Raw genomic sequence first — 17857 nt, 5'->3', positions numbered from 1 at the left:
GGGACAGAGTTTGAGTTTGCGGGGATGGAGACATACTTTGCCCTCGTGTCATTCTCTAATGAGACGTTTCTGGCTAAGTGATATTCCATAAGTATGTACCTACAGTAGACTTCAAATAGAGGTTTTCCTAACACCTAAACTGAGTGATTCCCAAACCCATCCTGAGGGAACCTCGGCCAGTCAAGTGCAATTTCTACAACAAACCAGTCACAGGATTTTATTCATAAGGGTTTTTCTTTCTAATTTTGCGCTATGGTTGTGCCGATGCAGAAAGCTACTGTGGGCAGAAGCATGTAAGTAAGAGCTCAACGGACACTTTAGCAGGTGAACGATGCAGAAAGGTGGCGTTGAGACATCCAGACAGCAATGTCAGACAAGCACGCTGAAACTTTGGTTTGGATGCAAGGTGAGATATCAGGGGTAGAAAGGTAGATTTGGGAGTCATCAGCATAGAGATGGTAGGAAAAGCCATGGGATGAGATTAATGAACCAAGGGAAGAAGTGTAGATAGAAAAGAGGAGGGGACCAAGAACAGAACCCTGAGATACGCCAACAGGCAGAGGGATAGAAGTAGAAGAGGATCCACCAGAGTGAAGAAGAGAACCAGGAAAGGACAGAGCCCTGGAATCCAAGTGAGGACAGGATATCGAGGAGTATGCTGTGATCGACAGTGTCAAAAGCAGCGGAAAGATCAAGAAGAATGAGGATGGAATATTGACCTCTGGATTTAGCCAGTAATAGGTCATTGGAGACTTTAGTAAGCGCAGTTTCGGTTGAGTGGAGAGGGCGAAAACCAGACTGTTGTGGGCCAAGAATAGCATGAGAGAAAATCAAGGCAGCAGCGGTGAACAGCACGCTCAAGTAATTTGGAGAGAAAAGGAAGGAGGGAGATGGGTCGGTAATTAGAGGGACAAGTAGGGTCAAGTGAAGGCTTCTTAAGGAGAGGTGTGACCACAGCATGTTTAAAGGCAGCAGGGACAGTCGCAGTGGAAAGTGAGAGGTTGAGAATGTGACAGATAAAAGGAATAAGAGCAGGAGAGATGGCATTAAGAAGGTGGGTGGGAATGGGATCAGAGGAACAGGTGGTACATTTTGAGGAAGAAAGGAGAAGTGTGGTTTCCTCAATAGTAACTTCAGGAAAGGAGGAAAGGGAATGAGGGGAAGGAGAGAGAGGGGAACGGACTAGTGGAGGGAGAGGTGGTGAGGTAGAGAAAGCAAGGTTTATCTTTTCAACCTTGTTGTGAAAGAATTCAGCAAAGGTCTGAGGAGAGAATGATAGTTTGGGGGGGGGGGGGGGAGGAAGGTGTTGGACACCAAAGCAAGTTGGCTTACGGCACCACAATACTTATTTATGGCATTTTATCCCACATTAAACATTAATTCGATTGGAACCTGGGAGCAGTTAATTTTTCTTGCTCCTGGAGAGAGTAATGCATTGCCCCCCCTCAGGCTCTCTCCCCGGGTATAGCCAGCTCTGCAATTTTGGTGGGGGGGCTGCAGCAGTGGGGGAGGGCACAGAGGCGGACCGGGGAGCGAGCTTGTTGTTAAAAATTTACCAGCGCACCACTAGAAAATGTTATAAATAAGTAAATAAATAGACCGAAACTCTGAATGTTGAACACCTAATTCTCATAACATGATGTCTGTTGTAGAAGCCATTTACCAGGAGAGAAAAAAAATCTGCACCAATATTACAGGGTTAGGGTGTCCATATATTAACCAGCCCCTCCAAATGACACACCGATTATGATTTATAACAAATTACTACTCTACGTATGAAAAGTTATTCCCATATTATACTTCCTCTGTGTACATCCGTACGCACAAGCCGGCATGTTTGAAAATGTAACTTGTTTTTTTTAACAGCATCCTCCCCACCCCACCCACCTACCTATTCCAGACCTCCTTCGACCTGCCCAGTCCCCCGAGCCGCAGGGTCCCACTCCCAGCACATACCTGAAGGCAACCACCGTGGATTCTCCAAGGCAGGAAAGGTGCCCAGTCTTTCCTGCCCGCTGCTGCCGCTGACTCTCCTCCTGCCGCATCTTCTCTAAAATGGCTGCCGAGACTTACAAAAGCGGCCTCGCAAGACTTCAAAGAAAGTCTCGCGAGGCCACCTCTGGAAGTCTCGGCAGCCATTTTTAAAGACCGACGCGGCTGCAGGAGGGTCAGCGCCAGCAGCGGGCAGGAAAGACTGGGGGTCTTTCCTGCCCCGAAGAATCCACTAGACCACCAGAGAGGCTGCCTTCAGATATGTGCTGGGAGTCTATGACCCTGCAGCTCGGGGGTGGGGGGGGGGAGGAGAGGCAAGCCAGCTCACCTTGCCAGAACAACCGGCTCGCAAGATGCTGAAAAATTTAACAGCTGGCTCATGCGAGTTGGTGCGAGCCGACTTCAGCACACCAGTGCGTAGGTGAAAACCATATTCTCTTTGATCCTTAACCCAACTTCAAGGTCTTGCATAATTCTACTCTTCAGCATTGCTTCCATTATTTTACCTGCCACTGATTGTAAGCTATCAGGTCTGTAGCTCTTTGCTTCCCCCTTGTGGGCAGCACCATGTTTGCTCTTCTCTAGTCTCCTGGAACATCCTGTTTCAAGGGAAAAGTCAAACAAGGTCGCAGCTCCTTAAGCTCCTTCAATATTCTAGGCTGAACCTCATCAGGTCCCAGGGCTTTGATCACCTTCATTTTTGCCAGTAAGCTGAGGACTGCCTCCTCAGTAAATAGCAATGTCTACATCTCAAAACCTTTTAACGGCCTTGCCTTTTGCCTTTGGTCCATCACCCTCATCTTTTTGGTATCTACAGAAGGTTTTGCCCCCCCTGCCCTCACTGACAGAGGAATACACTTCTCAGTTTGAGCTTTTGCCTGCCTCATTGCCCTTCCTGCCTCATCTTGTTTCTTTGGTAGTTTTGCCTATCCATTTCCTTTACCGAGTGCCAGGGGCATAGCTAGGTGGGGCCACGGGGGCATGGGCCCCCACAGCTTTAGCCCTGGCCCCCCTGCTTTCAATCCCCCGCCGCCAAACCTCCCCCACCACATTTGACCCCTCCTCCAGCCGCCGCTGTCAGGTACCTTTTTGCTGGCGGGGGTCCCCAATCTCTGCCAACTGAAGTTCTCTTCAGCGCCAGTCTCTGGCGCGTTGCTGATCTGGATTCTGTTTCTGTGAGTCCTGACATCCTGCACGGAAACAGAATCCAGATCAGCGAAAGCGCCGGACTCAGAGACCGGCGCTGAAGGGGACTTTGGCTGGTGGGGGTTGGGGACCCCTGACAGTAAAGGTACTTGGCAGTGGCGGGGGAGGGTTGGCGGCGGTGAGAGGGGGGTCAAAAGGGATGGGGAGGGGTGCAGGTGCTGGGGGGTAAAAAGTAGCGGAGGTTCGGCAGCGCCGGGGGGGGCGGGGCTAAAATGTGCCCCCTCACCTCAGGCTCTGGACCCCCCTCCCGCCAAAGTCTGGCTACGCCCCTGCCGAGTGATATTCCTTTTGCTTTCATATTCTCACTGAACCACACTACTTTCTTCCTTCTTTTCTTTTGGATACCCGACACACTAATATTTTGCCCCTTTCAGCGTTTCTGTTTATTGCTTTCCAGAGTGGTAAGTTGAAAGCGAAAACTCTTGGGCCTCTCTACCCTCCTCTCCCCCTATGTCACCACCCGTAACCTCCGCTCTCAGGACAAACCACTCCTATCTATACCCTTCTCCACCACCGCTAACTCCAGACTCCGCCCCTTCTGCCTCGCATCACCTTATGCCTGGAACAGACTTCCCGAGCCCATACGCCAAGCGCCCTCCCTGCCCATCTTCAAGTCCTTACTTAAGGCCCATCTCTTCTCCCTTGCTTTTGGCGCCTAACCACCTTCCCCATTCATGCTACCTACACTGACTACATAGTTTGTAACCTTTAGATTGTAAGCTCTCTTGAGCAGGGACTGTCCTTCCCCATGTTTTAACTTGTACAGCGCTGCGTAACCCTAGTAGCGCTATAGAAATGCTAAGTAGTAGTAGTAGTAGTCTGTGAATGAAAACCCAGGACAGAGAGCCAGGCTTGATCTGACTGGGCTGCAAAACCGATCAAAGAGACTGTGGAATGCAGACCAAAACCAATTCCAATATTAGGTGATTTGAAGGCAGAAATGAGGAGCAGTGAGATGAACAGACAGGCTTTATTACTTCAGTGAGGATTTTTATGAGATATTGTGTTCAATTCTGGTCGCCACATCTCAAAAAAGATATAGTGGAATTAGAAAAAGTATAGAGAAGGGCGACGAAAATGATAAAAGGGATGGGACAACTTCCCTATGAGGAAAGGCTGAAGCATCTACGGCTCTTCAGCTTGGAGAAAAGACGGTCAAGGGGAGATATGATAGAGGTCTATAAAATAATGAATGGAGTGGAACGGGTAGACGTGAATCGTTTGTTTACTCTTTCCAAAAATACTAGGACTAGGGGGCATGCGATGTAGCTACAAAATAGTAAATTTAATACGAATTGGAGAAAATATTTCTTCACTCAATGTGTAATTAAACTGGAATTTGTTGCCAGAGAATGTGGTAAAGACGGTTAGCTTAGCAGGGTTTAAAAAAAAGTCTGGACAGTTTCCTAAAGGAAAAGTCCATAGACCATTATTAAAATGGCCTTTTGGGAAATACACTGCTTATTTCTAGAATAAGCAGCATAAAATGTAATGTACTGTTCTGGGATCTTACCAGGTATTTGTGACCTGGATTGGCCACTGTTGGAAACAGGATGCTGGGCTTGATGGACCTTTGCTCTGCCCCAGTGTGGCAATACTTATGTACTTATGTATCAGCTGCTCCTCACTACCTGCCTTCATAGCCCCTGCATGCAATGTGGCGTATCTCTGCAGCTCACCCAGCTGATTGCGTATTCTCAGGTGCTTGCAAAATGAGTAGTGTGACCAGCAGAGCTCTTTCAAGAACAACAGGAAGACGAAAAGCCAGATGAAAAAGTTTTATTCTTAAAATACCCGAGAAGCCATTGTGTTTCGGCCAAGTGCCTGCCTCAGGGGTCTTGGTACTGGTTGCCAATGTCTATAGGCTTGCATGTTTAAAACGCACACTGTCTACAATAAAAGGCAAAGAACATAAACTGGAACAATGAGTGCGACTGCAAACAGGGTTCACTATGTATTTACAGGTGCCACATATCCTCCACAGTCCTAGAGTATCTGAGAGAGGTATGAGTACCCGGGGCCCTGGCAGAAGGCTCAGCGGTAGGTGTCAGTAACGCGTAACCAGATGGCAAGAATTTATATCAAAAGGAAGCAGAGCTAAACATTAAGATCCAAATCAAGGTGTGTTTTTAGCGCTCCCTGGTGTCAAGTGTGGTGCTGGAGTGCTTTCAGGCGGGCTCTCTCCTGATTATTCTTCAGGATCTGGTTAATGCAGAACTCGCTTTCCTGTCCCACTTCCGTCAGCCGCAGGTCAAACTCCACCAGTGTCTTGTTGTCTGACATTCCTTCTACCAGCTGCTTGCCGCCATCCTGAAATTTCAAGGGAGAAACCATTAAAGCTAAAAACTGAGGTGTATCTGAGGGAAAGAATTATTTAGCTCTTAGGGACAGAGCTGCCAAACAAGGAACAATGTTACAGCCAAATTCTCATGCAGAGGCCTTTGTCTTTTTTTTTTTTTTTAAATAGCAGCATCTGAGAATGATGGGACATAACACAGGAGTAAGACGTGACAGGAAGTGCTATGAAACAGGGGCGTAGCCAGACTTCGGCCAGAGGGGGGTCCAGAGCCCGAGGTGAGGGGGCACATTTTAGCCCCCCCCGCCCCGCCATTGCCAACCCCGCCACCACCAGCTTTGCCCCCCCCCTGCCGACGACCCTCTCGACCCCCCCCTCCCGCCGCCAACCCGCCATCACCTACCTTTGCTGGCAGGGAACCCCCGCCAGCCGAGGTCCTCTTCTTCTCGCAAAAGGCTTCCTTCTGTTTCTGATCTGCAAGGCTTCGTTCTGTGAGTCTGGCGTCCTGCAGGACGTCAGAAACAGAAGGAACTTTTGCGAGAAGAAGAGGACCTCGGCTGGTGGGGGTTGGGGTCCCCCGCCAGCAAAGGCAGGCGACGGCGGGTTGGCGGCGGGAGGGGGGGGTCGAGAGGGTCATCGGCAGGGGGGTCCAGGACCAAATATACGGGGGCCCAGGCCCCCCTGGCCCCACGTAGCTATGCCACTGCTATGAAAGGGGCCGGGTTAACCACTGGACCAGGCGAGGAATTGACTTAGGGTGCTGGCAATAAAGAGTGTCAACATCCAAAGCCTCTGATGTCACTTGGCCTAATGGTTCCTCTTCCCCCCTCCTCCCCATGGGTGCAGCATCTCACCTTCCTTGGTCCAGTATGTTTCCCATCTCCTCCCCACCCCAGCCTGGTCATTCTTTCCACACACACCACCCCCTCCCTGCAAGTCCGGCATTGTTCCTTCTCCTCGTTCCCTCTTCTCCTGGACAGTCATAGATTGGGGGGGGGGGAGGTGTTGGACACCAAAGCAAGTTGGCTTAGAGCACCAGAATACCTTGAGCCGGTACAGGTCATCGTCGTTCAGAATTCAGGCTGCCACTCTTCCCATCCCCCTTTCTTGTGAATGGGCCGAGCACAAATAATAAGGGCTTGGCCCTGGCTGTCCTGAATTGATTCTCAGATGCAATGAAACTCTAGCCTTCTATCACAAGTGCCCCTGAGTAGAAGCAGTAACTACCCCTAGAGATGTTGCAATTGTGAAAAGTACACTTCAAAACAAATGACTGCTACTACCGAGAGCCAGTGGCGTACCAAGGGGGGGAGGGGTGGGGGCGGTCCGCCCCGGGTGCACGCCGCTGGGGGGGTGCTGTGGCACGCGCCTGGCAGCTGAGTTCGCTGACTTCGCTGCAGCTCCCTCTGCCCCGGAACAGGTTACTTCCTGTTCCGGCCGGGGCAGAGGGAGCTGCAGCGAAGTTAGCGAAGTCAGCGAACTCAGCTGACAGGCGCGTGCCGCGGCACCCCCTCCCCCCCCAGCGGCGTGCACCCGGGGGGTGTCATTTCGCCGGGGGGGGGGGGGGGGCACATCGGCGCTCCGTCCCAGGTGTCATGCCGGCTAGGATCACCACTGCCGAGAGCCACAGAGATTCTCCTGAACCTGCTGAATTAGAAGATAAACACTTTAGAGCTGGAAGGTACTTCCACAGGCTCATAATGGCAAATGTTTTAACTCTGCAATGATCAGACACCATCTTTAGAAGAGATTTTAGTGTTCCCAAAGGCTCCCTCAGCACGATGAAGGAATCACCTCCTCCCAAATCTTACTGCATCATTGGATTTTATAATGATATACATTATGCTGTGCAACGTAGTAGGGTTAAGGAGGGTGATTCTAAATAAAATTTCTCCTAGCAGTCTGAGAAAGAACCAACGTACCATTCCGATGCGGTTGGAAGTAAGGTTGATGCTTCTCAGTGCCTTGTTCCGAGACAGGACCAGTGAGATTGCAATGCCTGTTGGCTCAGTCAGCTCATTGCTGCCCAGGTGCACATTAACCAGGGTACTATTGTGCAGGAGGGCCTGGCATATCGCCTGGCCCCCATCGTCCCCCAGGTGATTGAGACGCAGGTTCAGGGTGGTCAGAGTGCTGTTTTTTGTCAAGGCACAGGCGATAACTTGTGCCCCGCTGGCATGGATTTGGTTATTGCACAAGTTGATTGTTTCCAGTTTGCTGCGGTTCATAACTTTGCAGATGGCTCGAACTCCCCGATCACCTATCAGATTATGAGAGAGGTCCAGATGTACCAGTGAAGGGTGATCCAGCAGACTGCTCATCAACACTCGAACTTTTAAATCGTCTACTTTGCTCTTATACAGCTTAAAAACCTGCAGAAGTGCAAGATAAAATGGTTACAGTGCCAATCCAGACAGCTGGAACACTGATAAGAAGAGATATTTATTTATTTATTTTGTTTCATTTGTATCCCACATTTTCCCACCTATTTGCAGGCTCAATGTGGCTTACAATTTTCCGTCATGACTTATGCCATTTCAGAGTACAGATACAATTGGTAATATATATATATAACATGGATAATATCATGAACAGTCAGGTAAAATGAGAAAACATACAATTGGTATCGTAAATAAACATGGATTACATAATAAACTTAGACAATACGATATAGGAAGAAAATAAACCGATTATTAAGTAAATGATGGTGAATTACAGTTCCAATTATCAGGACAGCGTGACGTTATATGCAGATATGCCTCCCTATTCCTCCCTACGTGACCTGGCTCTCAACTCAGTCCTTGGGACGTACCCAGCCAGTCAGGTTTTAAGGATATCCAAAATGAATTTGCATGAGAGAGATCTGCATGTACTGATTCCATTGTCTGCGAATCTATTTGTGTATGCGTCTTTGTTTGTCTGTGTGTTTCTGGGTATGTGTCTGTGTGTCGTGCAGGTATATTTTCAAAGCACTTACTTACAAAGCTCCGTGGAGGGGCATAATCGAAAGGGACACCCAAGTTTTGCTGAGGAGGTCCTCGCAAAACGTCCCGATGGAGGGGCGGGGAAACCCGTATTATCGAAACAAGATGGACGTCCATCTTTCGTTTCGATAATATGGTCGGGGACGCCCAAATCTTAACGTTTAGGTCGTCCCTAGAGATGGTCGTCCCTAGATTTGGTCGTTTCTGATTTTCGGCAATAATGGAAACCGAGGATGCCCATCTCAGAAACGACCAAATGCAAGCCCTTTGGTCGTGGGAGGAGCCAGCATTTGTAGTGCACTGGTCCCCCTGACATGCCAGGACACCAACCGGGCACCCTAGGGGGCACTGCAGTGGACTTCATAAATTGCTCCTAGGTACACAGCTCCCTTAGCTTGTGTGCTGAGCCCCCCAAACCCCACTACCCACAACTGTACACCACTACCATAGCCCTTACAGGTGAAGGGGGGCACCTAGATGTGGGTACAGTGGATTTATGGTGGGTTTTGGAGGGCTCACATTTACCACAAGTGTAACAGGTGGGGGGATGGGCCTGGGTCCACCTGCCTGAAGTGCACTGCACCCACTAAAACTGCGCCAGGGACCTGCATACTGCTGTGATGGACCTGAGTATGACATTTGAGGCTGGCATAGAGGCTGGCACAAAATATTTTTAAAGATTTTTTTTTGAGGGTGGGAGGGGGTTAGTGACCACTGGGGGAGTAAGGGAAGGTGATCCCCGATTCTCTCCGGTGGTCATCTGGTCAGTTCGGGCACCTTTTTGTGCCTTGGTCGTAAGAAAAACAGGACCAGGTAAAGTCGTCCAAGTTCTCGTCAGGGACGCCATTTTTTTTCCATTATAGGTCGAGGACGTCCATGTCTTAGGCACGCCCAAGTCCCACCTTCACTACGCCTGACACGCCCCCGTGAACTTTGACAGTCCCTGCAACAAAAAGCAGTTGGGGACGTCCAAAATCGGCTTTCGATTATACCGATTTGGACGACCCTGTGAGAAGGACGCCCATCTTCCAGTTTGTGTCGAAAGATGGGCGTCCTTCTCCTTCGAAAATAAGCCTGATAGTAACTAATGAAACTTTGTAAGTCTAAATACTTTGAAAATGAGTGTGTGTGTACCTTTATGCATATTCATTGTGGATATCCTGAAAACCTGGCTGGTTGGGTGTGTCCCGGGTACTGGGTTAAGAAGAACTGTATAATTAATCTATACTTTCCAGGCTCCCCTCCCCGCAAGTGGTGGTGCCCTGGAGAACATGATTCTCCCCCTCTTTGTGCTTTCCTGTTAATATGTATTTCATCCCATCCTTCCCCTTGCTCTGCTGCCCACCGTATATTGTAAGTCACTCAGGCATTCCTTGATGGACGGGGTATAGGCCTCTAATAAACTTTAACAACACCGAATACCTCTCTCACAGACCGATGATTAAATTCCCCGTGCTGTTCCGAATAGGGCTGAAAAATTAGCACGGGGAATTAAAGCCCGGATTATCAAAATTAATAGCATGCAAATTTATATGCGCTATTAGTTTTGATCATGGAGGGGCTTCTGCGGAAGGATTGTGGCTGGGCATGCGACCAAGGCACAATCCTCCCGCAGACGTTGTTTGTCAGGTCCAGGCTGTCAAAAAAAAAAAAACAGACCTATCAAACAGACCAGGCTAGATGTCTGTAGACCTCCAGCCCCCACCCCCACACCCAGACAAGTTTCCCTGGTGGCCCTCCACCCTGACACCAAAGAACTTTCCCTGGTGGCCACCTGCCCTGGTGGTCTAGCACCCCCTCAAACCTCCCTCCACCGGTACCTTGAAGATGGAGGAGGGAGTAGCATTCCCTCCTCCTTCCAGCACCAACTCCAAAAGGGTGGTGCCCTGCCCACTGCATCCTGGGATGTGCTGGGCAGGGCTAGGGCTTCCCTACCACTATAAGAGAGTTTCTCCATTATATGGTAGGGAAGCCCCACCCAGCGCATCCCAGGATGCACTGTCCAGGGCATCGCCATTTTGGAGGCGGCTCTGGAAGGAGGAGGAAATGCTACTCCCTCCTCCGTCTTCAAGAAACGGTGGGTGGGGTTCAAGGGGTGCTAGACCACCAGAAGGGGGGCTGGAAATTCGCCAGACCTCCAGTCCTGTAGCCCTCTCAGTCCAGAGGTGGGCTGTGGGGGCTTTTGTTCAGGTAGGTTGGAGGTCCCCCGGACCTCCGGCCCCTTGTGTCCAGGATGGAATAGGGGGCTTGCAAGCATGCCAATACATGCTGGACAGGGCTCCCCATTCCTCCCCAATGCTCTGCAAACCCTAATGCCAGCTCCAAGCTTGCGAAGGGTTTGCCGCAGAAGCAGTGTCCTTATTTGGCGCTCTGCCCACTGAGAAATAGTTAATGCCCTGTTTAGCATGTGTTTGCATGCTACTTGAAGTCAAAGCCAGCGAGCTTGCTGTTTCACGCGCTCGCCGGCTCTGATCTTGGGGCGGGAGCAAACACGGGCACTAGTACGGAGATAATAGCCTCCAGCATCCGTGTTTGCTTCTGATCATCTGCCCCTCACAGCAGTTGATAATGTGAAGATGGGGGAAGAGTGGTTTCAAGTTACCTTCAACGACTTGCAGAACTTGTTGGCTTTGGCCAGGGAGATGCAATCCGCATAGGTGAACTCAAAGAGGTTCCATTCAAAGTTCATTCCACAATTTTTCACTCCATAGACAAGGTGTAGCTCCTCCAGGTTAGGCAGGGCATCTATAACGATTGACAGGTCAAAGTGGTCCGTTAGGGGTAATTCAGCCCCAGAATCACTTTCTGAGTCAGATGAGTCTTCATCGTCTTGCTTCTTTAGGTCCATCTTTATTGGCGGAAGAAGCTGGGTGATGTTCAGCTTCCTGATGTAGTTCTTGCAGAGGGGCAAAGCCTCCCGGACCAGACTAGGATCTGTTACTCCAGGAATAAAGTGCTCAATGATATTCTCCATGTGACGTTCAAAGAACATCCGCTTCCAGTTGCCCCCATACGATGAGATATCACAGATTTCCCAGCGTTTGGTGCAGACCCTCCGCCAGTAGCCCTCATCACTGATCAGGTTGGCTGTGACGGAAAGGGGTAGGCTGGGGGAGAGTTTCTGTAGTACTGTCTCTTGATGCTTGGGAAGCAGCTCCTCCACAATGGGATTGCCTGTAAGAGAGAAAAGGATGACTAGTAGAATTCTCTTTTGCATTCTTGCTCATTTCCCAGGAAATTCAGTTATGATTGTAACACACTGAATAAGATCCCAAGTGGTAGGACCTAGGGTTTAACTGGACACGGACTTGCTGTTTCATCAGAACGCTTGAAGGAGTGAGTAGCTGGCATGGAGCAGAGAATGTCCATCTTGCTCCCTAGCCAAGTAGCTTAATATTTCTGGGATTATATTAAAAATCTTAGTGGAATCTCCACTCTGGAAGATCTGATCCCAGTCAACTTCCAACCTCCTTCCTAGTAGAGTAAGAAATGGACTAAGTTTCAGCCCATGTTGGGAAGTTGGAGGCACAGGCAAAAATTACTTAGAAGGGAAAGGGCTGCTCTTCCAGAAGACTGAGAATCAGCAATAACCTGAAGTTGCCGTAAGTCTTACAATGGGACAAGATGAGGTTGGCATAGCCTTACCTAAGGAGACGCCTACTGAATTCTGTACCACAGCTCAACTGTTTAAGAAAATATTGAGTGCAACTTATTTAATTATTGCCTTGTAAATAAAGCCAGACCAGCTTTGAAGGGCTTCTGCTGAGTACTTTAGCATTATTTGGACTTACATGAGAGGCTGTGCAACCAGAACCACAGAGGAATGCTTCCTGAACTGGAGTCCCCAACCAAGGTCTGCTGAAACAGTCAATTAAGGTGAGAGCATTAAAACCAGTGTTCCCTTTAAAGTGCACTGATATGCAGCTGCACAGCAGTCCTCCAGGAAGGCAGGGGTAAGACACCGAGGAAGGTGGGAGACGTACGTGTAGAGGCTTGGGAAGGAGAAAAACAGACAGGGGCAGATGCTGTGGAAGAGGGTGGGTGGGTGCTGGATTACAAGAGGAGGCAGTGCATGGTTGCTGGAGAAGGGGGTAAGAGGTAAAGAGCAGGTTCCGCAAAAAGGGAGAAAGGGGCAGATCAGGGACTGGGAGAAAAAAAAAAGACAGAAAGCAGATGCTAGGAAGGAGGCAGAAGGCTGGATACTGATTTCTCTACACACAAAGGCAATCGAATGGGGTGAGCTTCACACAGCACTAGCAACTAAGGAGCATGGGTGGGACAGATCAACAGTTGGTTTGTTTTGAACACCAAAGGTGTTTCACTGTCTGACTACACACATCCATAACACTGCTAAAATCTGTTACTTCTTTCTCTCTAACATCACCAATATCTGTCCCTTCCTTTCTGATCACACTACCAAAACTTTTATCTACAGCATCAACTCTTGCTTAGACTACTGCAACCTGCTCTTCACAGGCCTCCCACTCAATTATATGTCTCTTCTTCCCAACTTCTGCTGCATGACTTATCTTCCACCAGTGCCACTATGTTCACATAACACCTCTTAAGTCACTTCACTCAGCACCTATGTGTTTTGCATTTAGTTCTCTTACTGACTTAAAAGTGTATTCATTATCAATAGAAATCAAACAAAATAAAACATGGAAAAGAAAATAAGATGATACCTTTTTTATTGGACATAACTTAATACATTTCTTGATTAGCTTTCGAAGGTTGCCCTTCTTCCTCAGATCGGAAATAAGCAAATGTGCTAGCTGACAGTGTATATAAGTGAAAACATTCAAGCATTACTATGACAGTCTGACAGGGTGGGAGGAGGGGGGTGGGTAGGAAGTATGCATGGGGACATCAAAGCATATCATTGATATTCTAACAGGGTGGGTGTGGATAGGTGAGGGGAGGGTGATCAACAGAGACATACAGCTTTATGGTTTATAATGGGCTAGGAACCCCAGATCCTTGTTAAGTCCTTTCTGTTGGGTGTTAAAATATTCAATCATTCTGACTTCAAAGGTCTTACGTTCTTGTATGGTTTTAAAGTTACCTTTCAGTATTCTCACTGTGAAATCACTGGTACAGTGTCCTGGTTCTGTGAAGTGCTGTCCCACCATGGTGGGGGCCCTACTGGCTGTATTGTTCATGTGATGTCTATGTAAATTGAATCTTGTCTTAAGCATCTGGCCTGTTTCTCCAATATAGCATCCTTCGTTACATTTTTTACACTGAATGATATATACCACATTGGAAGATGAGCAAGTGAAAGATCCCTTTATGTTGAATATCTTTCCTTTGTGGATAACTGTGGGGTCCTGTGAAATATTTTGGCATAGTTTGCAACTGGATAAATTACAGGGACGTGTGCCCTTCTGTTCCTTTTCAGTCTGTGATGGAAGTTTACTTCTGATTAGCTTGTGTTTTAAGTTGGGTGATCACACCTTTACAGATGCAAACCAAATGGGGATAATAAACCTCTCGAACCATCAATTATCACAACATGAGGTCTCTGTGCTCTCCAAAGGGCTCTCATTCTGCCCATCTAGTAAACTAGATGAAATCCAACTATACTCAGACCTAGAAGAATTCTTTAGAAAAATGCGCCTTAAAACACATTTCTATAATAAAGGGACACCAAACAGACCGGAGTACAGTCTTAAACAAAAGAACACTTATTTCACCCCACAGGAGGGACAAAACTACAAGCTGGATAATTACATAGAAAGTTTCAGACATAGGGTGAAATCCCAACTTTCCAACAAACAAAAGAGAATCCTGTACAATCTTACCCCACCAGAAAGAGCGGCCATAAGAACCCTACAAACTAACGAACGCATTATCATCAAACCCACAGACAAAGGAGGCGCAGTGGTAATTATGGACATACAAAAATACATTGAAGAGGGGCACAGACAGCTCTCAGACAATAAATACTACAGGAAACTAACTGAGGACCCCACACAGGATTACACAAAACAGCTGAAAGACCTTATCAAAACATTTCCTACACAAGCGCAACCTCACCTGAAGAAACTCATACCAAACCAGCCTGCTGTGGGCACATTTTACATGCTACCCAAGATCCACAAACCGGGAAACCCTGGCAGACCAGTCATATCAGGTATTGGCACACTCACGGAAGAAATATCTGGATTCATAGAGGGAATTCTGAAACCTCTCGTACACAAAACTAACAGCTTCATACAAGACACCACAGACTTTCTGAATAAATTGAAAAATATCAAGCAACTACCACCTAACACCCTTCTGGTCACGATGGATGTAGAATCACTATACAGCAACATTCCACATGCGGATGGCATAGCTGCATGTGGAAGACTCCTAAAAAAATCCACACTGGACCATCAATACTCACCAGAAACTATTACAAAATTAATCAAATTCATTTTAACTCACAACTACTTCCGCTTTAACAATGATATCTATCTGCAAATAATGGGCACTGCGATGGGCACCAGGACAGCACCCCAATATGCCAACCTTTTTAACCATTTTGAATCCCCAGCCGACCGAGAAGGATGATGGACAAGGGAGGCAGCGCTCCGGGCAGGAAAGAGGGGACAAACGTGCGTGCGGGCAGAATGCGCCGGACGCCCCGGACATGCCCTCAAAAACAGGACATGTCCGGGGAAATCCGGACGAATGGTAACCCTAGCCCAGAGCCATGTGCTTCTCCTTTATATACCTCAGGAACAGATAGGGATCAAATAACTTCTTTCCTTCCCAGCCAAACTCCAGTTTCATTTCCTTGATGTAAGGAAGGTGAGCATTTTGACAGGTTCTACTCTTTGAAGTCTCTAGTTTTGGAGCCTCTCTGTCTGGCTTCCTTTGTTCTCACAGACAGCCCTGCTCCCAGATGCCCAGAGAGGACGAAGGTATGTTAATTGAGAAGAGTGGAGGAGTGGCCTAGTGGTTAGGGTGGTAGACTTTGGTCCTAGGGAACTGAGGAACTGAGCTCAATTCCCACTTCAGGCACAGGCAGCTCCTTATGACTCTGGGCAAGTCACTTAACCCTCCATTGCCCCATGTAAGCCGCATTGAGCCTGCCATGAGTGGGAAAGCGCGGGGTACAAATGTAACAAAAATAAATAAATAAAATAAACAAAAGGGCTAATAGGCAGCTGGGCAGCATTTGGTCCATTTGCCATCCTCAGTGATTCCTGAGGGAGGGGGGAGTTATCGGGAGTTGGTTTCATCAATCCTGACATGATCCAGCAATCCTGACAAGGGCTACTCAAAGATGTTCCCGCTCTCATGTGGGATGTGACAAGCAGTGGCATAGCAAGGCGGGGCAGTGGGGGCGGTCCGCCCCTGGTGTCAACAGGTGGGGGGGTGCTCCGTCCACCCCCCCCCCCCGGCGCAGCGCCTCTCACTCCCCCCGACAGCCCCCATCTGCCTACCAGCTGAGCTCTGGCCGGCACCTCCAATCTGCAGCGCTGCTGACTTTAAATGAAGAAAACCGTCTCGCCGTTGGCCCTTCACTTCTGAGTCCCGCCCTCTGATATAACTTCCTATTTCCTCGAGGGCGGGACTCAGTGAGTGAAGGGCCAACGACCAGACGGTTTTCTTCATTTAAAGTCAGCAGCGCTGCAGATTGGAGGTGCCGGCCGGAGCTCAGCTGGTAGGCAGGTGGGGACTGTCGGGGGGAGTCAGAGGCGCTGCGCCGGGGGGGGGGAGGGGTTAGGGTCCACGCCAGGGGGGGGGGTGCATGCAGCAGCGATCTGCCCGGGTGTCAGCCAAGCACGGAACGCTACTGGTGACAAGATTGCATTCTGTTGCCCCTTTTTATTTGCTGTTTAATTGAGTCATTGGTGGCCGGGATTCGAAGGGGCTTAACTTGGGTCAGAGGAAAATAAGTTTGTGCTTGTGGATGTTATCATGCTATTGATCTGTAAGCCTGAGTCCTTGTTTCCGGTGATCATATGAGAGCTCCAGGGCTATGACTGGTTATCAGGCTTTAAGATCAACAAAGCAAAACCAATTATTGAATGTGTCAGGCTTTCAGAACCCTTCCCTTTAAAATGGGGTATAAAATAGGGGCAGATTTGTCCAAAATGTATCACTTAAATTGCACTCCATTGTTACTATTACTTTGCAAATCATTTTCTCTCTTTCTTTCTTTTTTTTTACTGTGTCTACCAGTAAATGTATTAACAACATGTAAAACTGTCATGACAATAAACTTATTTAAACCTGAATCTATACACCCTAAAAGATACCATTCCCAGTCCCTATTAAACACCCTAAGAGACACCACTCCCAGACCCTATTTACTTCTATTATACACCCTAAAATACACCAATCACAATTTCTACTTACTTGTGTTATACACCCTAAGAGTCTCCACTCCCAGCCTCTACGATATAGCCTGAGACACCACTCCCAGCCCCCGTTTAACACCCTAAGAGACACCACTCCCAGCCCCCTATCATACATGCAAAGAAACACCAAATCCCAGCTCCTTTTAACTTCTGTTGTAGACACTGCTACTAAGAAGTGAAGACAAGTTTTGCTAGTGCTTGTATAACAAGCCATAAGAGACACGAGTATCTTACTTTCAAAGTTGTTGACGATGTGCTGGAGGCAGAGGTCAGTCAGCGGAGGCACAGTGGTGAGTGACCATTCTGGGTCCTCTGTAATAATCCTGCGTAGCCTTCTAGCGGTGGAAACTCGCTGTTTGCCCACGCCCGCCGTTGAAGTGGTCAAGTCAGCCTGACCTGCAGGGTCTGTCATTTTGCAGTCTTGGAAATGCCTTGGAGGTGAGCGGACTGCCAGAGGTCAATATTCAGCTGCCTCTACGGACTCATTCCTGTCAAAAACAAGTTCCCAGATAATTGGAAAAGCATCAAGATCTTTTCTGGTAATTAAATCAGAAGCCCTTAATGTAAAGTCTATAAATGAAGTAGCAGCTGGGTGAGGGAGGGTTATAGGAGAGAATAGCACCAGTGCCAGTCCAGTTTGGCCCTGTGTCTGATTTGCATTTATTTGGAATTACTTTTTTTGCTTTTATACATGCAGCTGCAGCTGTCATTCACATATTATGAACCATCCGGCTTGTTTACAGAAGACTGTAAACTGTTAGCAGAGTGAAGCCAAGCCAGAGCCAGGGTGATTGTCATGCATTTTAGTGTTGTAGCTTTTTCTTTTCCAAGTGTTTATTGACTGAGGGGCCAAGGGGTTGTCTTCCTATCTTTCTGCAATCCTGATATAGAGAGATTAGCAGTGCAGCTAGGCAAAGTGGACCTGGGTGAGTGAGTGATAAAGTGTGGGAGGGGAGGGGAAATGGGCAAGTGGAGGGGAGGGAAAGTAAGAGGACGGAGGTGAGAGGAATTTTGAGATAGGG

General features: G+C 48.3%; 1 protein-coding gene across 1 annotated transcript; it reads right to left on the bottom strand.

Annotated features, from left to right (window-relative positions):
* Positions 1-4999: 4999 nt before the first annotated feature.
* Positions 5000-17318, bottom strand: TCTE1 (t-complex-associated-testis-expressed 1). The gene is made up of 4 exons (XM_030194599.1): positions 17070-17318; positions 11081-11652; positions 7417-7866; positions 5000-5508 (listed from the first exon to the last, which is right to left on the bottom strand). Exons 1-4 carry the CDS (start codon positions 17245-17247, stop codon positions 5344-5346), a joined length of 1365 nt encoding a protein of 454 aa, XP_030050459.1. The 5' UTR covers positions 17248-17318; the 3' UTR covers positions 5000-5343.
* Between the last annotated feature and the right edge of the window lie 539 nt (positions 17319-17857).

This window comes from Microcaecilia unicolor, chromosome 3, assembly GCF_901765095.1.
Source record: "Microcaecilia unicolor chromosome 3, aMicUni1.1, whole genome shotgun sequence".
Classification (NCBI taxonomy): Eukaryota; Metazoa; Chordata; class Amphibia; order Gymnophiona; family Siphonopidae; genus Microcaecilia; species Microcaecilia unicolor.
Note: the sequence above shows the minus strand (reverse complement) of the source record. Positions and strands in the feature narration are given on the sequence as shown.

What these genes read in the sequence shown, in the direction of transcription:
- TCTE1 (XM_030194599.1), bottom strand. Translation starts at nt 17,247, where the DNA reads ATGACAGACCCTGCAGGTCAGGCTGACTTGACCACTTCAACGGCGGGC. An exon ending in CATCGTCAACAACTTTGAAA is followed by an intron (nt 11,653 to 17,069) that starts GTAAGATACTCG and finishes TCTCTCTTACAG; the next exon opens with GCAATCCCATTGTGGAGGAG. An exon ending in AGTTCTGCAAGTCGTTGAAG is followed by an intron (nt 7,867 to 11,080) that starts GTAACTTGAAAC and finishes GCACTTCTGCAG; the next exon opens with GTTTTTAAGCTGTATAAGAG.